Genomic DNA, 25294 nt, shown 5'->3' with positions numbered 1-25294 from the left:
TGTGATATAGCTCTTGTGTTCCCAAACATCAGCCAAGACTTGATGAAGGGTAAATCAGAATGTTTGTTTTATTAGGGCAAGTTGCCTGGTTATATACAAAGACCCCCGAAATGGGGTTTCCATTCAGTTTTACAGTAAGCATGCCCAGACGCCTCTACGTCTGTGAGATAAGTGTGCTTGCTTTTGCTTAAATTAATTATCTCCCAGGCATTCGAAGTACAATACAAAACCACAAAACACCCCAAAATGTATATGTAACGGCTACCTCAGTGGAGATGGGGTATCAGCCGTTGGAGACGTCCTTCTTCCTGGCAAAATTCTGTGTAGTAATGTAGTAGCCTTCTTTCTATCAGCTGGATCCAAGTAGAGAGGGAGAGGTAGAGCTCTTAAAAGAGCTAGTGATTAGCTGAGCAGGTTCCCTTTCAATAACGAGACAAAGCAACGTTTTGAAGGGTAAAATAGAACTGAGGTTTTAATGACAGGTACTCTCCTTTTATGCGGTGCTCTCATGCAAGGGAGACACCCGAAGACAATTAGACATTAACCAATCAGACAATGGTTACAACCCACTCTGCTTGGGAGATAATTGAGTTTCTTACTGTATCCTCAATTATCTCCAAGCTAAAACTTATACTTTTTATGCATTTTTATAACTTTCAGATTTTTCATCATACAGGAATAAAACATATTTTTATGAACAACACAACTTGGGGACAAACATATTCAAAATTCGTGCAAATCCATTCAGGGGTTCCAGAAATATTAAAAAGTGTCTTTGGATGTCTGTCTGTATGCCCAAAACAGTTACACAGATTAAGGCTGTGCGGTCGGTCTATTTCTGCCCTGCAAAATAACAAAGTCCCATCCGAAGGTGGCATTCGAATAGTCGAACGCACTTCGACTTCTGTCAAAGTGTCGAAGTGAAAACGGGGTTAAGTTTCAGCGGTGTTCGTTAGTTAAGTGGAGGTCTATTTTACATTAAAAAGATGACAAAGTCCCATTTGAACATGCGTTCGAATGGGAAGGTACAGGTTCGACTGAATTAAAAATGCCGCCGCCACGTGTTCGATTGTCTAATGGCGGCTACTTCGACTGTATCCGAAGTGCCATATCAAACGTACCAATCCTTTGCACAAAACAGTTGAAGGGCCAGAAAGTCTTTGTTCTTGGGTACAGGGCAATGTGGATGATGGCAGGAAAACAAAAGATAGAGGTTCCCAGGCAACATGGTAGGAGGTTGTTACAGTATACAAGTTTGATAAGAACCCCCACAAGAATTATATCCCCGGATAGCCCGGATTTGAGCGCCCAAGTTGTGCAAATATCGCTCGAATCCGTATAGTATAGCCGAATTGACAGCGAGGAAAGGAGAGTGGCCGGTCCAGTGTGTGGAGTTCCTGTATCAAAATAAACTAAGTCTCCCTCTGGCTCATATGTAGTGAATGTTCCCCTTGTTTGGGAGAATATTTTCTCTGAAAAGTGCTCTCTTGGCTTGTCTGGTAACCGAGTAGGCAACATTATGATTTTTACGTTGTTCGTTAGGCATAGTGTCATTTTACATTTTTCCAAGTGAATACAAGTAAGTTTGTATTTACAATTGTTATATTATAATGGGAATTAGAGCACACAAATATTTTTTTTAAGGTATTACTTAATTACCATAATGTTACATAGTCATATTTCTGATGTTTCATGAAAATAAAGTCATTTTTTAAGTATGGTAAACCATACACCAGTTATAGATAGATTATTTTTTTTCATAACTCCCAGTACATTTTGTTTCAGATATTGCCAGCAGCAGAAGTTTTTCTAAAGAACAGGACACCAACAGAACTATACTAAGCAAGATTATGAAGAAATCTTTTAATAAGACAACCAAGGATTCCAGCTCTCCAAACTCAAGCAATTTCTCAGAACCCTTTATGTCTACAAAGGAGATCATAAACACAAAACCTTTCTCATGTTCTGAATGCGGAAAATGTTTTCGCTGGCATTCACACTTTGTTCTACATCAGAAAACTCACACAGGAGAGAAACCTTTCTCATGTGCTGAATGTGGGAAATGTTTTAGCCATAACCCGGCTCTAGTTTCACATCAGAGAATTCACACAGGAGAGAAACCTTTCTCATGTTCTGAATGCGGAAAATGTTTTCGCTGGCAGTCACACTTTGTTCTACATCAGAGAACTCACACAGGAGAGAAACCTTTCTCATGTGCTGAATGTGGGAAATGTTATAGCAATAACCCGGCTCTAGTTTCACATCAGAGAACTCACACAGGAGAGAAACCTTTCTCATGTGCTGAATGTGGGAAATGGTTTCGCTTGCACTCATCTCTTGTTTTACATCAGAGAACTCACACAGGAGAGAAACCTTTCTCATGTTCCGAATGTGGGAAATGTTTTAGCAATAACCCGACTCTAGTTTCACATCAGAGAACTCACACAGGAGAGAAACCTTTCTCATGTGCTGAATGTGGGAAATGTTTTAGCGTGCACTCAGGTCTTGTTCAACATCAGAGAACTCACACAGGAGAGAAACCTTTCTCATGTTCTGAATGTGGAAAATGTTTTAGCGGGCACTCACATCTTGTTACACATCAGAGAACCCACACAGGAGAGAAACCTTTCTCATGTTCTGAATGTGGGAGATGGTTTAGACATAACACATCTCTAGTTAGTCATCAGAGAACTCACACAGGAGAGAAAACTTTCTCATGTTCTGAATGTGGGAGATGGTTTAGACATAAAACATCTCTAGTTAGTCATCAGAGAACCCACTCAGGAGAGAAACCTTTCTTATGTTCTGAATGTGGGAAATGTTTTAGCGGGCACTCACATCTTGTTTCACATCAGAGAACCCACTCAGGAGAGAAACCTTTCTCATGTTCTGAATGTGGGAGATGGTTTAGACATTACACAACTCTTGTTAAACATCATAGAACCCACACAGGAGAGAAACCTTTATCAAGTTCTGAATGTGGGGAAAGTTTTAGCGGACACTCAACTCTTGTTTCACATCAGAGAACTCACACAGGAGAGAAACCTTTCTCATGTGCAGAATAGAAAAATAGTTTTGTCAGTAAACCAGTTTTTATAATGCGTTTATAAATTAACATGGGAATAAAACCTCTAATACTGTGAATTGTTCTCATCCTGACACAATATATAATACCTTTGACAGTAGCAATGTATAAATGATGCATTGGTGTTGCGATTGTGTTAACTCTACAGAGCCCCTCTCTACTTTTCTCCCCTTTGATATTACTGTTAGATTTGGCTCTGACAGCCGTGGGTCTCACAAGATTTAGACTGGGGAAGCTGAACGGAGCTGCTGCAAAGGTAACCCCTTGCTCCCGGTCCCCAACAGGAATGCTGGGCTTGTAATGAGCCCGGTGGTCCTGGCCTGCATATATTGTGTGTATAATATTATAAAAATAAATAATTTGAAAAAGTAAAAATAATTAAATAAATGTAAAATAATTATGTGTGTGTGTGTGTGTGTATATATATATACAAACCGGGGCGGGGATGATGACGTGACGTCATGCAGGGCACATAGCATGGCGTGCACGCCGCCGGACTGAGCTGAGCTGGAATCCCACGCGGGAGAGAGAGAGTCGCTACCAGCTATCTGCCAGAATATTCAAGTGCTTGTCTCTGCGAGTATCCCGACTGGACGAGTATGCTGACTGGATTCATGTGCCAAGAGAGGTAGTTTTGCTTCATGTCACTTCATGTCTTTAGGCTGCAACTGAGTTACTTCGGCTGAAAACGAGCACGATGCTCGGTGTTGCCGTGTATGAAGGCTTACACCTAGAACGGTGTTATGCAACGTGAATGGAAATAAAGAGAGCAGACTGAATTTACCTGGAAAAGAGACTCATATGAGGTAAAATTGATCTAGCTGTAAAGTTAAAAAAAAAGGAAAGAAAGGAAGGAAGCAGAAGGAGAAGCAGATTCAAAAAAAAGAGGAAAAGAGAAAAAAAGGGGGTGAAGAAAAAAAAATGGTAAAGGATAATGAAAGATAAAACAGAAAAGGGGAATAGAAAGTATAATAGAAATCTCATTAATCTGCCTGAAGACAAAGAAGGTAGAGAAGGGGAGACGTTGTGTATATATAAAGAAAAAGAAAAGAACTTAATACCTCTTTTAAAGTGATAAATACCAGAAACGTCTGGCAGGGCTTTTCTGCTAAATAAAGCTCCCTAAGGGGAAAAATATGAGAAAATAGAGGCAAAACAGACTAGAATTATGGCAACAAGGAAAACAGCTGATCAAAGACAAGATACGAAACCTCTCCCAAAAAAAGATCGAGAAAGAAAAACAGGAAAAGAGACTCTCAAATTTTTTTTAATGCCCCAGCAGATAAAAGTACCTTGGAAATTTCTTCAACATCAACGCCAAATAAAACGGCTTTAAGTAAGCACACAGGAGATCTCAACGAGATAGAATCACAGGAACGCTTAGATGAAAGACAAATGATCACCCCAGCGTACTTAAAAGAATGTCTAGATGGGGGTGGAGCCTGGTAGCGAGATGGGCCAGACACTATTTCTGCAAGCTCCGATACTCACGGGCCCAATCTAACGAAAATCTGCCAACAACCTTAATATCCAGCAACACAAATACCGGCATAGCACAGGGGAGATCCCCCGAAATCGACCAATGCCCTTTCGGTACACCCCGAAGCAGGCAAAGCCAAAACACAGAGCCCGGGCCTACCTCCCATCAGCCCACTACGGCCTGGATTATCTGCCAGGCGGGGACTTCCTGGAGGACGCGTGGGACACATCCCAGCACAGCTCCGACCACGGAACCTTAGAGATGGGGCGCAGATCCCAGAAACCCCAACAAGGTACTTCACAGCCTGATATAGGCATAATGCTCCTGAAGCAAACACCCGCCAAAATGGCGGCCGCACAAGGCCCTGATTCCCCACAAGAGTCTAACTCAGTGGAGCAAAGCACTCAGGGGGCTACACTACTAAAACCCACACACCAGCAGGGTGTCACTGAACCGGCCACCAAACAGGACCTACAGCATATGCAAAACATGCTGCAAGAAATACAAAGCCTACTAGCTGCAGATCTACCTACCTTTAAAACCAGCATGCAACAAATCACTGAAAAGGTAGTACACACTGAGGGAGAAGTGAAAGGGATCCAAAGGGAAATCACCTCGCTGCAACAATCCCTCCTCCAACTACTACACAATCAACAAAACTTAGAGGTTCAAATAGCAGCTCAAGAAGACAAACACAGACGCAACCACATTAAAATCCAAGGTATCCCTGTCTCAGTCTCCAGGGAGGATCTACCTCAGTACGTGAGACGTCTCATGCAATCAATACTTCCCCCCCGGGGTGGAAAGGAAACTCACTTTTGCCGGAATATACCGACTACCCACTCCAACAAGGGCATCTACACCCCTCGCACGAGACGTCATAGTCCGCTGCATCCTTCCCCAAGATAGGGGGCACATAATGTCGGCACTCAAAGGCAAGACGCCTCTCAACTTCGAGGAGTCCCAATTGACTTTTTATCAGGACTTAACTAGAGCCACTCTCCAATGGAGAAAAACCCTCAGTGACTGCACCAGCCAGCTACGCTCAATGGGAATACCATATCGGTGGGAAAACCCACGCCACCTCTTGGTTACACACCAAGGAAACACATACAAAATCGCTACAGGATCCGAGGCTACCGCGCTACTACCAAAACTGGGTCTGCCAACCAAGAACACCCAGAACGCCTCTCCCGCCTGGGACCCAGAGACTTAAGGTTTTTCTCCTATTACTTTTTACCTTCTATTACTTAAGTTTTGTTGATGACTCATTAGTTAAAAACCTGACCCAAATGACGCTCTAAGAGCATGCCAGGGATGTCGCTGACACGCTAGTGCACTAGAGGAATGTGTATTGCGACACAGAACACAACCCCCCCCCCCCCGACAACCCCTAGGTTAGGGTTACTACCTCTCAAGAGTAGCTCAAACGGACCAAGGAAAAGGCCTCCTGACAAGCTACTCTCAAGACTAACCGACCGACAACACAGACCACTTGACACTTGGTCACTTGACATTACTACAGATCCATGAAGGAGACAATGCGATACCTCAGCTCCCAGCTTAAAGCTGACTTAATACAAAACCACCCACTATGGATCACGCCTCCTTTACCACCCCATGACCTAGGGAACGACACTCATGTACCAACTGGCGTAACCATACCCAATATTACACCAACCTACTTCCTAGGTCTCATAACGTTTTCAAAAATATAAAAAATTGTGCCAAATTACTACATATGCGTTGATAATCAGATGCTGATATATATAATAATGTTCACTATTGCATGTGGTAACTGTAACGGAACCGCTGGCACCCCGACCGGGTACCCTCCGCTGACGGATGCTCCTAGTGCTTTCCGAGGTCTCCAAGCACTCTGCCTGACACCATAACCACTGCTGACCCCACGAACCGCCGCAGCTTGGTTAGGGTCTCGCCGACTCCACCCACTCTGGACCCAAGACCAGGGTCCAGCTTCCAGTAGGTGGACCTCTCCGAATTCCAGAGAGCAGGAACAGGAACAAGCTCTTAGCAGAGCACAGCGATTATACCCTGGGGAGTATAGTGATTATAGCAATCCCCAGAGTGTAGTTCTCCAATCCCCCAAACATGAGCCGAAACTTCATGAAGGCACAAGATGATCTGAGGTGCTAGCACACCCAGTCTGGCTTTTATTTTCATCTTACACATATAAGACCGCCCACAGGGGAGGTGTAAAATAGCCAATAGCATAATGGTTGCAACCCACAGATTCCCTCCCCTTAGATAACCAGTTAACATAATTATTACAGCCAGGAAAAATACAGTTTTTATACATGTGCTATAACTTTAAAACCATACATCCAATCTTCATAAATTACATATTTAGAATCAGCACACTTTAAACATAAACACTCTCAAAAATCAGACAAATCCCTCCAGTAGATAAAAAGTTAGTCGGAAGTCCTTTATGACCGACCGCAGGCACATTTTCATGCCCAAAACAGTTCCATAGATTTGGGCTGTGCGGTCGGTCTATTTCAGGCTAAAAAAACGACTAAGTCCCATTCGAACAAGTGTTCGAATCTTCGAACGGGACTTAGTCTCCAGCCGCAGTGTCGAAGAAGGTACGGGTCAGCAGTGTTCGTGCAATTGGGTAGCCGCAAACAGTTCCATAGATTTGGCTGCACACACCGCTGACCGCGTTCGAATAAGTTAAAATGGCCACCGCCACGTGTTCGTTTGTCGAATGGCGGCCACTTCGACTACTTCGGCACTTCGACTGTATCCGAAGTGCCAATTTAAAGTTGCAATACTGCTCCACAGTATTTAAAGGGCCAGGAACAGCCTATAAACATCCATTGTGCCCAAATACCCTTCTTACAGGGTTAATACACCCCAGGGCCATAGTCGCAGGGCAGGAGGCTAGCAAGCAGGCTTCTCCAATGCCCAGTGGCGAGGTTGGTTTCCTCACAGTAACTATACCTTCTGTTAAGCAACACACAAAAACCAAAGAATTATAAAAAAAAAAAAAAGAATGTCTAGATATAAAACTGGAACAAATAAAAATAGAAATGCCGGAGAGCTTTGCAAGTCTAAAGCAAGATATAATGTCTATCGGTCAAAAAGTCGAAGTTAACAAACAAAAAATAGAAAATTTTGAATTTCTCCTACAGAAGCAAAGTGAGATTATTGAGAAACAACAAATGAAGATAAATGATTTGGAAGAGAGCTCTATAAGCAAAGAAGATAGAAGTAGAAGAAATAACCTCAGAATAAGAAACATTCCTGAATCCATCTCACAAGAAAATTTGGCAATTTATCTTGCAGAGTTTTTTAAGGCTCTCAAAATAAATATTGATGATAAAATGGACTTTCTTGAAAGAACACACCGACTATATAAACCAGCTGATCTTCCAAGAGATATAATCATCGCCTGTCACTCTTATTCCTTTAGAGAATTTTTTTTAAAAGTGGCAAGACAATGGGAAAGAGATCAAGGCAAACTTAATGATATAAAGGTCTTCCCGGATTTGTCTTTCCAGACAAGGAAAGCGAGGAAACAATTCTTACCAGCTACCTTGCGTTTAAGGGAAAATAATTTAAAATATCGATGGGGTTTGCCAACCAAACTTTTAGTTACTAAAGATGGGATTATGCACACATTTGACTCACCTGAAAAGGTTATAAATTGGTTGGAAAATATGGTTTAATTATGGAGAGAATTAAAATAAGTAACATGAAGTCTCCTGATTTGTATTTAGATTGAACCAATATTTTATTTAAACGAAAAAGGTTTAGTATGTTAATAACTGAATTTGAATCACTTTTCACGATTTAGGAGAAAATCACGATATATAATAGCACGTTGGTTTGTTGATAAAGGCTTGCTGTTAGGAAAAGTATTAAGAGGAATATAAGGCAAGAGAATCAATGGTAATGATATTTATTTATCACTGGGTTAATTTTAAATCTATTAGGATCGGGTATCCTTCTATGATAGGGTAGAACTTTAAACAAATTCAAAGGATAACAGATACAATTAACACTTACACAAGATGATTAAAATTTCGATGTTAGATAAAGTATTAAGATGAACATGTAATAGAATTAATGGATGTGACATTTATGCATCACTGGGTTAATTTTTATTAGAATAGGTTATCCTTTTCCAATTTTGTAGCATTTAGAATGATATAAGGAAAATCGATAAATATAACAATTGCACAAGATGATAAATTTGAACCACATGTGTAGAAAAGTGACAAGACAGTAGTATACCCACTAACCATAAGCAATAGAACTGCTAAATTGAAAGTGGTTCCAGGTGAACCTCACTAACACCAGAAGTAGAAAGCAGGAAGCAATAAAGTGGAAACCACCTTCACAAAAAATAATAAGATACAACCTGAGGAATATATCCAAAATTGGAATATTCTATATAAGAATGTAATAAAATCTGGAATGATAAAAAGTGTATATCATAGCGTAACACAGTAAGATTATAATAATAAATTGTGGAGTAAGTAATGCACTCACAAACAAAAGTGTAAATCAGGCCTCTCACCCCCAATTTTGGATATATTCCTCAGGTTGTATCTTATTATTTTTTGTGAAGGTGGTTTCCACTTTATTGCCACATGTGTAGAAAGACTTAGTATTAGAAGTATTCCCATCACTGGTTCTAAGGTGAAAGTCGGGGATAAAGAAGGGAGGGAACTTCGAATAATTGTGAGACCAAAGAGTGGGACAGGTTGTCTTATAGTAGGTGATTTCAAATTTTGAAGAGTAAAAGGTCTGGTTAACATTGTTGTTGGGGGGAGGTTTGGGATATTTCTACGGCACTTTAGAAGGCGAAGTAATAATTTAATAATTATCAGCTCTTATTTTCTCCTTATCTAAGAGTTATCCTGATGAGGACAAGATTCCAATTAGGGTTTTTTTCCCTTATGGATCTATACCTAGAGTTCATGACTCAGGGTTATTTGTATGAATGCCTCTCTTATATGAGGGGATGGTGTATGACTGGTATAGGAGCGGGGGCGCATTTTCAGACTAGGAAGAAATTTATAAAAATAGTTCAACAAGAATACAGATACGGATATTGGATCTTGGAGAAATTCTATAAGAGGTTAAAAAAGTGTAATGGTTAAAATGATATTGTTAAATTCTCAGGGCCTGAATTCCCCTAGTAAGAGAGCGATTCTGTTTGACTATATTAAGAGAGAAAAAGCTCAAATCATTTTTTTACAGGAGACGCATTGGAAAAGAGATGATAATCTAAGATTTATCTCACAAAGGTTTTCAATAGTGGTATCCGCCTCATTAGAGAAGCAGAGAAAAAGAGGCATAGCTATCATGATAAGTGATGATATAAATGCTAAAATTATCTACCAAGAAATAGATGAGGAAGCTAGAGTTATAATACTGATAATTAAAATGTAAACATAAATTTATACTCTAGTCAACGTTTATGCGCCTAATAATCCTTCTAACAAGTATTTCTATGATCCAACCTGAAAGGGATGAAAATGGTCCACTACATGCCAGGGTTCAGCCTCTTATCCCTGAAGACCCAGCAACAGGCCAGCTTGGGTACCCCCTCAGGGGATGAATGTGATATACTGCCTACATGAAGCCAGGCCAGGGTTCAGCCTCTTACCCCTGAAGACCCAGCAAACAGCATACCGGTAAGAGTTGCCAGCCTGGGTACCTACTTCAGCATCCAGGGGTCTGTCCTATCTCTCTCGGAAGTGAGAGGCCCAGTTGAATCTAAGCCTTTATCCCTGATGACCCAGCAAACAGCACATGTGTAAGAGTTGCCAGCCTGGGTACCTCCTTCAGCAATCAGGAGTCTAACCTATCACTCTCCCTGAGGGGATGACAGCGGTACTCTGCATACATGAGACCCAACAGAGTTGTGACTGCCGGGGTATACCTATTCTTTGTGTTCCACCTTGTATGGTGATGATGGACGGCATATGGGGTACAGATGGAAGCCTATAGTTTAGGCTGTCAGTTGTTCAAATCCCCATTTTGCCGCTGAAACACAGGCCTGCAACAGTTCAGGTAAGTGCATTAGTAATTTAGTTCAAAGCTAGCATGGGCACCTGGATCTCTGTTCTTTCAGTCCCTCCCAGCTGCTTATATTAGGCTTCCTTCTAACAAATAGGTCACATTTAGTAGATTTGTGTAGTGAGCATTTAGGTAAGTTTATATAAGGATGTTTGGTGCAAAAGAGGGCTGATAATACAAATATGCATTGGGCAAAGTAGTGCTGATAATGCAAAAAGAGTGCTGATAATGCAAGGAGGCATTGTGCAAAGGAGTGCAGATAATGCAATGAGACACTGTGAAAAAGAGTGCTAATAATTGATATCCTGGCTGTATAAAGTCTGCTGGAATTCCACAGCCTGGTGTCAGAGAAATATCCAAGGTAAGATAACCTTCTTGGGTGTCTGAAGTACACACATGTATATGACAGGTTTTAAAAACCTAACTCCAAGTCCACACACACACTGGTTTCTATCAAGATATGTGGCATTGATTGCTGTTTTCTGTGCATTATGACAAATAAGCGGGCTTTTGCAGACAGAGGAAGAATATACTGCACAGGAGACCACCGGGCCTCAGTATGTGTACATGAACTGGTGGTGATACAGCATCGGTATGTTTCCACTATATGCTCTAATATATGAATTGGTATGAAGTCCCAGTGTGTGTCCAGTATATGCTCTAGGTATGAGTTACTATGAGGACACAGCCTCAGTATATGTATCCACTATATGCTATATGTATGAGTTACTATTAGAACACAGCTTCAGTATATGTATCCGCTATATGCTCTATGAATGAGTTACAGTGAGGACACAGCCTCAGTATATGTATCCACTATATGCTCTGTGTATGAGTTACTGTGAGGACACAGCCTTAGTATATGTATCCACTATATGCTATATGTATGAGTTACTATTAGAACACAGCCTCAGTATATGTATCCACTATATGCTATATGTATGAGTTACTATTAGAACACAGCCTCAGTATATGTATCCACTATATGCTATATGTATGAGTTACTATGAGGACACAGCCTCAGTATATGTATCCACTAAATGCTCTATGTATGGGTTTCTGTGGGGACACGGCCTCATTGTATGTATCCACTATATGCTCTATGTATGAGTTACTATTAGAACACAGCCTCAGTATATGTATCCACTATATGCTCTATGTATGAGTTACAGTGAGGACACAGCCTCAGTATATGTATCCACTATATGCTATATGTTTGAGTTACTGTGAGGACACAGCCTCAGTATATGTATCCACTATATGCTATATGTATGAGTTACTGTGAGGACCCAGCCTCAGTATATGTATCCACTAAATGCTCTATGTATGGGTTTCTGTGGGGACACGGCCTCATTGTATGTATCCACTATATGCTCTATGTATGAGTTACTATTAGAACACAGCCTCAGTATATGTATCCACTATATGCTCTATGTATGAGTTACAGTGAGGACACTGCCTCAGTATATGTATCCACTATATGCTATATGTATGAGTTACTGTGAGGACCCAGCCTCAGTATATGTATCCACTAAATGCTCTATGTATGGGTTTCTGTGGGGACACGGCCTCATTGTATGTATCCACTATATGCTCTATGTATGAGTTACTATTAGAACACAGCCTCAGTATATGTATCCACTATATGCTCTATGTATGAGTTACAGTGAGGACACTGCCTCAGTATATGTATCCACTATATGCTATATGTATGAGTTACTGTGATAATTGCCTTTGAAGGCCGCGTATCGTCTGACATGACACCCTCAACGGGAGATTACTAAATAAAAATGTCAACTTTGGAAGGAGATAAAAGTTTACTGCTTCAATCCTACCCAACCAAGAAAGTTCCAATCCCTGCCAATTTTTTAAGATGTTCCTAAAGTGAATGGCGATATCAGTGTAGTTAAGTTCTCCAGTTTCTCTATAATCTAGAGCTAGTTTTACCCCTAAATATTTTATGTTCCTTACTTCCCAGTCGCATTTAAAATCTTTTTTGAGTTTGTCTACCCCTGGTCCGCTTAGGCCTTTTGTCAGGATTTGTGTTTTCTTTATATTTATTTTATAACCTGAATGTTTACCAAACTCGTTAATAAGCCGAATTACGGCTGGGATAGATCTAATAGGATCTGCGAGGGTCAATAGAACATCATCTGCATATAATGCAATTTTGTTCTCCATCTTATTCACTTTTAGCCCGCTGATGTCTTCGTTCTGTCTGATCGCGGCTGCCAACGGTTCTATGGAAAGGATATATAACAGGGGTGCCAAAGGGCATCCCTGTCGCGTCCCATTTCTAATAGGGAACCAGTTTGATTGAAACATGTATCCTGATACTTTGGCTTGAGGATCCTTATATAGCGCCATTGTGCACTCCTTAAAGAAACCCTCGATGCCGAAGGCCCTCAGTACTTCTTCCATGTACTTCCAATTAACCCGGTCAAAGGCCTTCTCAGCATCGAGGGTAACCACAGCAAAAGGAGACAAACTTTGATCTGCATGATATAGGACGTTCAGTAATTTCCTAATGTTATCAGATGTGCCCCTACCCTCTACAAACCCACTTTGATCTAAATGTACAATGTTGGGTATAATTTGTTTTAATCTATCGGCCAAAATTCTGGAGTATACTTTGATATCCAAGTTGATAAGAGAGATTGGTCTATAGTGCGAAGTGTACGTAGGGTCCTTATCTATCTTGGGGATTGGTATTATAGAGGCCTGGAGTAGTTCCGTTGGAATGGCTTTATGATTAGCAAAATCTTCAAATGTTCTTAATATATATGGAGAAATTATATCACTTAATTTTTTGTAAAAGATTGAAGAGAAGCCATCTGGGCCTGGTGCTTTACCTGCTGTTAGTGCTTTGATGGTATTACTAATCTCCTGAATAGAAAAGGGGGCATTTAGTTGGCTCAATTTCTCCAAAGATATTGTTGGTAAGGTCAATTTATCCAGAAACAGTTTTGTTTCGCCCACAGATGGCTCATTAAATTTTATATTGTATAGGCTTTTATAATAGTCTTCAAATGCTTTGGCTATTTGAGTTGGAGAAAACATTTTTTTTACTTCCAACTGTTATATAGTTTATAGATTGAAGTTTATTTTTATTTTTTAATTTATTTGAAAGACTTTTCCCTATTTTATTATTTCCATAGTACCATCTCTGTTTTAGAGTTAACATAGCTTTGTTAATCTTTTCTTGAGTTCTTACTAATATTTTTCCCCTGATCTCTTTAATATCCTCCAAAATTTTATGATCCATGGTAACTTTATGTAAGCGTTCTTGTTTTGCCAAGTCAATATAAAGCTCGTTGAGCTCTTTTCCTTTCTTTTTTTTTATATTAGCACCCATTTTTATGAGACATCCTCTCATATATGATTTGAAAGTGCACCACAGCATGGCATTGGAGACATCCCCTGTATCATTAATTTCAAAAAATTCTCTAGTCTGAGTGCGCAGTTCTTCTACATTAGTTTCTGATTTTAATACATTTTCATTTAGTCTCCATTTGTCTCTAGATTTATATTCCGGATTGTTTTTTATGACTAGACTTACAGGTGCATGGTCGGACCATGTTATAGGTCCAATTGTCACCTTCTTAATTCGCTCCAAAGTTTCCGATCTTACCAGAAAGTAATCAATTCTAGTATATGTCTGATGAACATTTGAAAAAAACGTATAATCTCTCGCTTCTGGGTTAGACGTTCTCCAGGCGTCATATAAACAGTTTTTTGCCAAAATATTCTGCATCATTGATAGACCTGTTCTTTGCTTGCCGTCTGTGTAAACAGACTTGGTTCTAATCCTATCTATTTTATCGTCTATGATGCAGTTAAAATCCCCCCCGATAATTAGGCTACCAGACGATACGCGGTCAATCTTTTGCATCAAATTTCCCAGAAATCTGTATGGGGATTGATTTGGAGCATAAACATTTACTAAAGTATACAAAATATCATTAATTCGAACTATCACTATAAGAAACCTACCACCAGGGTCAGTCTCCTCATAGATCAGCTCATATTTCAAGCTACCAGAAAAAAGAATTGCCACCCCTCTTTTCTTGTTCTTTCCCGCCAAATTAGATCTATGGACCACTGGAAATTTTTTGTAGTTCCATAGTTTAGGCATAGAATTAGACCAGTGTGTTTCTTGAACGAAACCGATATCTGTTTTACTATCAATCAGTAGTTTATACAAGTAGCCTCTTTTCTGACCTGAATTTCAGCCCCTTGTGTTAATAGATAGTATGTTTAATGACATACTACCGCAGCTCTCCCCAAACCCTCTTCCCCTCTATCCTCCCCTCAGATGGCATCAAACACTCAAATCCATTCATACCTTTACCAGTCGGTCCTATATATTTGGACCACCTGGTAAAACTCCAACTTTCTATAACCACATTCAATCCGTAATATGAAGTTCTGTATACAGTCTTCATAATTAACCCTGCTGCCGTCGCAGGACCCTGGACCAGGGTAGTAGGCATTTTATTCTTTATTATACACCCTCTATCTTTCAAGTGCATCTGCCCTTCTTTTCCCTTTTTCTTTCAGATCCTATCTCTAGAGGCGTTATAATGTTCTTTCCCTTTATCCGACCGCTAAATCTGTCTACTGAGTCCCGGTTCTACTGACTTTTATTTTATCTGGGACAATTCTATCCTCCTGTTTTTATCTTCCAATACACCCTTTCCCTAGCCCTTGGTTATGGTCTCCCTTCTCCTCCCTTTATGTGATATTCATACAAAATTAGTATAAACTTGTGATTATTGTGAAACTCACTTCATTCGTTTCATTCACATACATTAAATAGTGTGTCCATAAGTGTAATAAGTGTAATTTATACATTACTCTGTATGTGAATCTGTAGTTATTACTCTTTATGTGAATCTATAATTATATTCATTATTTGCGTGTGTGGGTAGCGCCTGTAGCATTCCCAAAACTGTTTAACACAATTTCTACCCATATCAAAAAACGTCTTGACATCTTGTAAATTATTTTCTAGATTTTTAAGTGTTATAAGCTTCTTTTTCATTCAATTCATACTACTAAGTTAATTTATATGTATTTATATTAATTATAACTGTGAATCTGTGATTACCCCTCTATACGTTTTACCATTTCTATATGTGAAGGAAAAAAAAAGGAGGAGTTCGGTTTGACTAAAGGATAAGTTTCAAAATTGTCATCTTCTGCTTTAATGCCAAGTTGTCTCTGAAGATATAAGGTTTATCTTTAAAAAAAGACCATAATTGCCGTCGGGAACAACCACTTGTATCTAATCTCCTTATTCCTGAGAATAACCGTTTCTTCGGAGAAAGTTCTTCTTGCTTGTCTTGTCTTTTGGGATAAGTCCTGATAAACTTCTAAGTGTCTCCATTCTTCCGTATTTAGGATCCCGTTCCTTATCTTCTGCATTATTTGGTTTTTCAACCAAAAACTGGAAAAGCAAATCATCACATCTCTTGGGTATGATTTGTCGATTCCATTTGGTCTAGCCAGTCTGTGGAATCTTTCAAAAGTCTCAGGGCCCAACGTCTGTCTGGATAGTATTTTTGAAAAGAAGCTGTTAAAGTGCAAATATAAGTCTTCTTGTAAGATTGATTCCGGTATGCCTCTAACTCTTATGTTGTTTCTCCTGGAGCGATCCTCTAGGTCGGTCAACTTAGTCTCGGTATCCTGCAATCTCTTCTCTAGCTGTGCATTAGATGTTTTAATTTGTTCATTTTCCTCTTGTATTTTTTGTAGTGTGATTGCCTGATTTGAGAATTTCTCAGAGAGAATGACGATTTCCGATCTAATATCTTTAGAGTTATTTTCAATGTCCGTTTGGATCTTTTTATGTAAATTGTCCAGCATTTGGGTTAAGAGTTGTTGCGTCAATCCCTGTGGGTTTTTTGACAGGTGTGGTAAGTCGTCCTCCGATATATTGGATAATTGATGTACAGAAAGCTGAACATTTTCTAGAGGCAGAGATTTTCGTTGCCTCTCGGGTTCTGTGCCAGCAGCTTTAGGTGAATAAAAATGCACCAATCGTTGCCTTCTTTTTCTCCATATTTTTGGCTCTCTCTTTTTTAGTAGCCATACGTATTTCTAGCGCTCCTAGAGTAGGCTTTGAACTTTGTACTCCACTAAGGATGGCTGTGGAGTTTAAATCGCTTTTAAATCACTTTGTCACTTTCTGTTATCTCCCAGTTCGCTCCTTTTCCTCCTCGCTATTTTAGACGCTAGATTAAACTTTACACTCCACTAAGGATGACTGTGTGGTTTAAATTGCTTTATCACGTTTTACCCAAGTGTCTCCTTTGCTCTTCACTGCGACACTAGACAACTGTCTCTTTAAATTAACTCTTGTTTATCGAATGTGAAATAGAGTGGATAATAAAAGCATATATATACTTTTTCCCTTTTTTTTTTTATATTAATTTTTTTCTTTTTGTCCTTCTCTTTTCTTCTCTTTCTTTTTCTCTATTTTTTTTCTTTTACACACAAAATATGTTTTATACCCACTGGGACCACTTTCCTCCCACCCTATCACTGCCAGAGTCAATCTTCTATTTATAAGCATAAATACCTTCAGACTGGAGAAATATGCGTGCTTGTCAGCCCAAATCAGAACTCAGCGTCTTCTCTTCCTCTGTATACCTCTGTTTTCCAGTGGATTTCAGCACCCCCCAATAATTCTTATTTATCAGACTTGTAGTCGGAATCAGTGTCAGATGATTACTTTATATCTTTGTAGCTACTTTACAGCAGCTGCTCAGCCAGTTATCCTGCTCATGGAAGTCAGTGCCTCAATGAAATATCTTGTAACATTGTAGCAGCTTTATGACAGCTTTATGACAGCTGCTCAGCCGTTTATCTTACTCTGGCCTGATTAATAGTGAAAGTCAGGGCAGATATCAGATGAATACCTCTGTAAATCGCTGAGGGTTGTACCATCGATTTATGAAGCAGCTTTGTGGCACCTTGTGGCAGCTTTGATGCAGCTTTGGAGAACCTTCAGCTGCTCAGCCGCATAGCAGAGTCCGCTTCGCTGCCTTCAAATTTTTCTGCGCCGTTCTGCCTGGCGTCCTCGCTGCCTCCCTCGCTTCGTTGCCCCACTTCCTGGTCCGTAGCGGCGCGCGTGCCCGTGCGCACCTACGTCACGATCCGCCCGCCCATCCGGTACGCCTGGGATAGCTCCGTTGGTGTTGAGTAAATGGCTGCCAACCATTCTTGCCAACAAGGTCCGAACCCTAAATGCCTCAATGTGTGTGTAAGTAGTGCCCAACTTACCCTGTCAAACGCTTTTTCAGCGTCTATTGCCAGTAACGTATGATTTTTGTGTTTTCTCGCCCAATGTACGAGGTTTATAGTTTTCATTGTGTTGTGTTTAGCTTCTCTGCCTGGGACGAAGCCCGCTTGGTCTTGATGGATGAGATGGGGTAGGAAGGGTTTTAATCTAGTGGCTAAAATTTTTGTCAGGATTTTTAAGTCAATTTTGATCAGCAAAATTGGTCTATAACTGCCACGCATTGAAGGGTCTTTGCCTGTTTTCGGAATGAGAGTTATATTGGCTTCTAATGACAACATGGTAATGGATGTCGAGAGTTTTCTCACATTGAATGCTGCAGTGAAGTGTTGGGCAAGTGGTTGGGAAAATATCTTGTAATATTTGCCCGTGTAACCATCTGCCCCCGGACTCTTTCCTAGTGGGAGTGTTTTAACTGTGTTTTTGAACTCTTCTATGGTGATCGGAGCATCAAGGAAGTCTGTTTCATTTGGGGGAAGAGTGTTTTTAACCCTAGGTCTGAGAAAATCTAGTATTTCGTTCGATGAGGGGTGAGTTTGTTTAAGATTGTATAGTTTTGTGTAGAAGTTGTGGAATGTTTGTGTGATGTCGGGCATCTGTCGTGTGAGGTGTCCATTATCCTGTTTATTTTCTGCAATGAAAGTAGATTGTTTAGCTTGTCGGAGAGTTTGCGCTAAAAGTTTGCTTGCCTTCCCCCCTTTCGTGTAGTATGTGTTTTGTTAAAGACAATTTACGCTTAGCGTGTAGTTGAAGTATATTAGTGAGTTCCGATCTTTTTGTCAGTATCGTTTTGTATTCTTCTAAACCTAATTTAGCTTGTTTGTGATTACTTTCAAGGTTTTTCAATTCTCGGGTTAGTTGTGTAATTTTATGTTCCCTTTGTCGCTTGAGGGATGCGGCGGTTCGAATCAGGTCTCCCCTTATTACTGCTTTATGGGCTTCCCAGAGTAGGGTGGGGGATGTGTCTGGGTGTGTGTTCTCGACAAAATAGATATTGATCGAATCTTGTATTTGGGCGATTGTATTTTTGTCATTAAGAATTAGATCATTGAGCTTCCATTGAGATGTTGGGTTGGGCCAGGTTGGTATTAATAAGACCAATTTCATGGTGGCATGGTCTGACCAGGTAATTGGGCCATATGAAGCTGACTCAATCATGGGTAAAAACCTGTGTTGAAGAAGGATGATGTCTATACGGGAATAGGTTCCTGTGGGTGGTGAGAAAAAGGAGTAGTCCTTACATGTGGGATGAAAGGCTCTCGAGCTATCGTATAATTTACCTGTTGACTTATATGAGCTAGATGAGCTTTTGAGTTCGTGGTGGTGTCTAGATCGCCGTCTAGGGATATGTTAATATCCCCCCCAACAATCAGTATGCCTTCTTGAAATGTGCTGAGTTTCTGCAGTATCTTTTTTAATACCACATTTTGCTTTTTATTAGGCAGGTATATATTTGCCATTGTTATCAAGTTGTTACCGATTTTCCCTTTAACAAATACATATCTGCCTGAGTTGTCTGACTGGTGGTCTTGGTATGTAAACGGGACTCGTCTTCCTATTAATATTGCTACACCTCTGGATTTAGAACCTATATAATGGCCGTAATAGGTGGTGGGATAGTCCTTGTTACGAAGAGATGGAGCTGAGTATTTACGGAAGTGGGTTTCTTGGACAAATACTATGTCTGCCTTACTTCTATTGAAGTCTGTTAAGGCTAGGGTTCTTTTTTCCGGGGCGTTCAAGCCTCTGGCATTTTGTGTAAGTAAGGTAATTGATGTCATGTTAGTTTCTTCTTGGCGTGAGTGATGAAGAAAGGTAGGTACTGTATAGAACACCAAATGATGGGCTCGTGTAAAAATCCCTTTCCTCTGATCTATTCGACCTGTACGTTTGAAGTGATATCGATCGTTTAGGGGTATGTGAATAATAAATTGTCTGTGTGTAATGAAGAAATGGATGGGTTAACCTTTGTTAGTAGCGTTGTCTCATAATAACAAACAATAGATCAATATAGGAGTTGGTACGTTACAATCTATGAATCCTCGAGGGGCTTTGAGTTAGTTATGTACTACGTCTATAGCTTTTTCCACTACACCGTGGTTGACACACTTATACTTATTCTCTCTCTATACAAAGCAAATACAGTATATATATAGAATAGTCAAGAATGAAAACAGAAATAACAACAAAAAGTTAATAAATCTGAAAGCAATAATAATAACGTTCTATAGTATGTAATAGTGTACTGTGATGAATAGGTGGATCGCAACTTAGTGAGTATACTAATGTGAAGAAGGGTGTATACCAGGGATGAGAAGATTTAACGATCTTCCAGGGGTGTACTACAGAGAACTCGGTGTATCATGTAAGGTGATTATACAACTGGTTCAGGTTTGTAGTGACGGGGGTTAAGTTAACTGTATGGGGTAACTCTTCTCCGTTGCGGAGAGGTTAGGCGTTCTATCTCAACGCTAAGATAGGACCCTAGATATTTCGGGGTAGTGTAGCTGTTCGTAGCACCTAGGAGATGCTAATCACTCCGATGTATTAGTACCTTAAGGAGAGTATAGGACATTGAAATATTTATCAATCGCTGGGATTCGTGGGCTTACGCTCAGGGAAGGGACAGGATGAGGTAAGATAGGGAAGGGGGGGGAGAGGGGTATGGGGAGTATGGGGAAGGTATAACCGCTTTGGGTGGTCGTGCCGATACCGGTGAATTGTCAGGGTACCAGTTAAGTTAAATTTACCAATTAGGGTGGTGTATATTGTTGTGTGGTGGAAAGTAAAATATACATTCAGACGAGTTGTACATAGGACAATGACATTATACGACCTGGTTGAGGAATGTTGATCGCATTGGGTAGTTGTTATGAACAAGGGTAATAGTCCAAAAACTGCAGTACCCGCGAAAACAAATGAATCCGAGTAGCATATACTCTAGTGTCTCTAATCTGACTTAGTACTGGTATGCAATAATAGATTGAAAATGTCATTGCCTCTGCGTTATTTTGACTGAACTCTCCGTATGGTCTTATAGTCCTTCAGGGCTGTGCAAGAGGAGGGGAGTTAGTTTGACCCTCCGGGTGTTGAGTAGGCTTGTCCTTCATGGCCCTAGTGGTGGTTCGGGAAAGACATTATCTTGCTTGGACAAGCGTTGGTCGTGGGTGGCTGTAATTCGGTGAAGGCCCTGTTATCAGAACGGCGTGCACGCTGTTTGTCGTGAAGATGCCAGGTTGGTTAGTTCTCGAGGTAGAGGTGGTAAGCGTTATGCAGAGGTTTCGGGCCGTTGTCCAGATGGATCTTCGTGTATGCGCCTGTGTCTCTGCTGAGGTGAGAGAAACCTTTGGTCATTGCGCCTTTTCTTAGCTGGTGTGGTCCAGCGCTGGCGCTTCTGCTGACCCATAACCTCCTGGCTAGGGTTAGGTGAATACCAGTCCATAACTGTAGTTTCAGGTAGATTCAGAGCCTTAAGAAAAGGAGGAATGTCCAGTGGGGAGGTGATCGTCACGATATTCCCCTTGCTAGTCACGATCAAAGCAAAGGGGAATCCCCATCGATATTTAATGCTTCTATTCTTGAGATGCTCAGTAATTGGTTTTAAAGCCCGCCTTGCCTGAAGTGTGTACCAGGACAGGTCAGGAAATATTTGTATGGGGTGGCCATGAAAGAGTAGAGGTTGTGAAGTGTCCCTTAACGCCCTTAGAACGTTATCCTTAACGGAAAAATAATGTAAACGGCAGATAATGTCTCTTGGGGCATCGGGGTTAAAACCCCTTGGACCCAGGGATCTATGGGCTCTGTCAAGGACTACCTGGTTATCGCTAGGTTCTCCTAAGATGAGGTTAAAGAGTTCAGTGAGTATCATGGATAAATCCTCACCTGGAGATTCAGGCAAACCCCTTACGCGCAAGTTGTTCCTGCGCCCGCGGTTATCCAGGTCGTCAATATGCCTTTGTGTGTTGGCAAAGTGAATCATATGTGAATCAATGGTTGACGTGATATTAATTAATTGTGCCTGCACTAACTCTTTCTCTTCTTCCAGGTGGGTGACTCTTATTGTGAGCTGGTGAACATCCGATCCCATAGCCTCCATCTTGGAGAGGAAGGTGACCTCGAGTTTCCCCATAATTTTTTGCAGGTCTAGTTTCAACGGTAAGTTTTTCAAGAGGTCCCTTATGTCCGGGTCATTACCAGAACCCGTAGTTTTCTGTGAGCAATCTCAAAGTGCCGGGCTGTTAGGTTGGGGATCGAGGTGCATCTCGGAGTCCGCCTTCTTGTTCATTGAGGCCTCGGCCTCCGACTCGCGGTCAGCGCTGTCCTTAAAATAACGGGTGAGGGAGCCCGATTTGGATGCTGGGGTTCTCCCTGAGTGCCCCTGGGTTGGTTGGTGTTTTTTTGGGTTGCCCATGGTGAATGAAACTCTCCGATTGCTTTGGATTAGCCACTAGGTCTCCGGGAGTGATTTCAGTGTGCGTCCATCAGGCCCTGCGGTTAGCCATGCCCCCATCAAAAGCTATTTCAATCAAACTTATAACAACATTTTAACTTTTTAAACATTTCAACAGGTCACATAACATTTTAACATAGGACCCCTTATTTGATAGCAGCTTCACAAGTCTTGCATCCATTGAACGTGTGAATTTTTGGACAGTTTCTGCTTGAATTTGTTTGCAAGAAGTCAGAATAGCCTGCCAGAGCTGCTGTTTGGATGTAAACTGCCTCATAGATCTTTTGCTTGAGGATGCTCCAAAGGTTCTCAATAGGATGGAGGCCACACCATGACTTTCTCTCCTTTTATCCCCATAGCAGCCATTGATGCAGAGGTATACTTTGTAGCATGAGATGGTGCATTGTCATGCATGAAGATGATTTTATTACGGAAAGTATATTCCTTTCAGTCTTGCAAGTCATGAGGTAGGGCTTCCATGGGGCAGGCATGTTGCTCAATCACATTAATATCTGGGGGTTTTGAAGGTCAAGGCAACACCTTGAACTCTGTCATTTCTCAAACCATTACTGTACAATTTTTACAGTGTTGCAGGGTACATCATTCTGCTGAAATTAGCTGCTGCCATCAGAGGATGCCATTGCCATAAAGGGGTGTGCATGATCTGCAATGTTAAGGCAGGTTGTATGTATCGAAGTAACATCCAAATGAATGCCAGGACCCAAAGTTTCCCAGCATAACATTGGCTCTGCCGGCCTGCTTCTTTCAATAGTGCATCCTGCTGCCCTTTCTTCTCATTGTAAAGGAGCACATGCACTCAGCCATACATCTAATCTTAAAAAAAAAAAAATGTGATTCATCAGACCAGGCAATCTTCTTCCATTGCTCCATTGTCCCCATTGAAGGTGATATTGACTTTGGCCACTTGGCATACGCAGTGCAGTCACATCTACAATGCTGAGAAACATATTTGCTTCTCCCCTCCTTTCATGACTGTAGGTATAGTAAGATATTTGACCTTTTATTTACTGTGTGTGGGAGAGGGGTGCATTGTTCTCAACCATAGTTGTAGACATTAAAATGATGGAATATGTTCCTCTATAAGATGTGAACCCTTCCTGAAGTACAAAATATAGGTAAGTTATGCTTAATGGACAAAGTAATTTTGCAAGGCAAACAAAAAGTGTGCGTATATACAATTTTTATAATGAAGGGAATTAAAGCACAATATATATTTTTTTATTTATTGTGCTTTCAAGGTCTTGCTCAATCATTATCCTGTTTCATAGTTCTATTTCTTATCTTTGATGAAAATATTGTTAGGTTTTCTATGGTGTAAAGTGGTAAGTATGGTAAACAAATATTTTTATAGACAGATTTTCTTTAACTCCCAGTAAAATTCCACATTTCAGGTCAATCCAGGTATCTAGTAAAATGTCAATATCACAACATTCTAGTATAAGTGGTAGAAGCAAAGAGTGATGTACAAAGATTAGTAGATACATGGAACATCCTTCCAGTGAAAGTGGTAAAAACTAATAGTGGTATAGAAAAGGTAGTAGATACTTGACACAAAAACAACAATATATGTGAACACAACCCAGTGAGAAAAAAAATTATATATATGTGATTCAAAGCAAACCAGGACTTCCCTTAATGTTTCAGGTGAAGTATCCCGATAACTCACCGAAGACTTCCTCTTGTCTTCAATAGATATATGCACATAGATTAGGGGAAAATCTGCTAAATGTAAATACAATAAAGAAACATAGCGTTTAACTGTGTGGGGACTGGCACTGATTTATAGTTACAATTGGTCACTCACAGATTTGCAGAATTAAAAAAGCCTTGAGTGGTGTCTTTCAGTGTCCAATATGTTGTCCCTCCTCACATGTTCCTCACAGAGCAGAATGTATGTATCTCAAAAGAAAAAGATATATACACGAATGTAGTACACTTCCAGAGTTAGATAAAAAAGTATTTAATGACTTACATATAAGTAAAAAACAAACGGCTTGTCACCATGCACGTCCTCAATAGGATGGAGGCCACACCATGACTTTCTCTCCTTTTATCCCCATAGCAGTCATTGATGCAGAGGTATTCTTTGTAGCATGAGATGGTGCATTGTCATGCATGAAGATGATTTTATTACGGAAAGCATATTCCTTTCAGTCTTGCAAGTTGTGAGGTAGGGCCTCCATGGGGCAGGCATGTTGCTCAATCACATTAATATCTGGGGGTTTTGAAGGTCAAGGCAACACCTTGAACACTGTCATTTCTCAAACCAATACTGTACAATTTTTACAGTGTTGCAGGGTACATCATTCTGCTGAAATTAGCTGCTGCCATCAGAGGATGCCATTGCCAGCAAGGGGTGTGCATGATCTGCAATGTTAAGGCAGGTTGTATGTATCGAAGTAACATCCAAATGAATGCCAGGACCCAAAGTTTCCCAGCATAACATTGGCTCTGCCGGCCTGCTTCTTTTAATAGTTAATCCTGCTGCGCTTTCTTCTCATTGTAAAGGAGCACATGCACTCAGCCATACATCTAATCTTAAAAAAAAAAAAAAAAAATGTGATTCATCAGACCAGGCAATCTTCTTCCATTGCTCTCCATTGTCCCCATTGAAGGCGATATTGACTTTGGCCACTTGGCATACGCAGTGCAGTCACATCTACAATGCTGAGAAACATATTTGCTTCTCTATCACTATAAGAAACCTACCACCAGGGTCAGTCTCCTCATAGATCAGCTCATATTTCAAGCTACCAGAAAAAAGAATTGCCACCCCTCTTTTCTTGTTCTTTCCCGCCAAATTAGATCTATGGACCACTGGAAATTTTTTGTAGTTCCATAGTTTAGGCATAGAATTAGACCAGTGTGTTTCTTGAACGAAACCGATATCTGTTTTAC

The 25294-nt window shown here is 40.5% G+C and overlaps 1 protein-coding gene across 1 annotated transcript in view; it reads left to right on the top strand.

The window, feature by feature from the left end:
- The window catches only part of LOC134568466 (zinc finger protein 585A-like), a 284984-nt gene that overhangs the window by 20397 nt on the left and 239293 nt on the right, over positions 1-25294 (top strand). The window contains exons 3-4 of the mRNA XM_063427074.1: positions 1786-2820; positions 10748-10754. Of these exons, the coding sequence (XP_063283144.1) occupies positions 1851-2820; positions 10748-10754 (977 nt within the window). The 5' untranslated portion in view covers positions 1786-1850. The remainder of the gene's footprint in view (positions 1-1785; positions 2821-10747; positions 10755-25294) is intronic.

The sequence above is a fragment of the Pelobates fuscus genome, chromosome 7 (assembly GCF_036172605.1).
Source record: "Pelobates fuscus isolate aPelFus1 chromosome 7, aPelFus1.pri, whole genome shotgun sequence".
Classification (NCBI taxonomy): domain Eukaryota; kingdom Metazoa; phylum Chordata; class Amphibia; order Anura; family Pelobatidae; genus Pelobates; species Pelobates fuscus.
The sequence above is the reverse complement of the archived record's forward strand: the minus strand, read 5'-3'. Positions and strand labels throughout refer to the sequence as shown.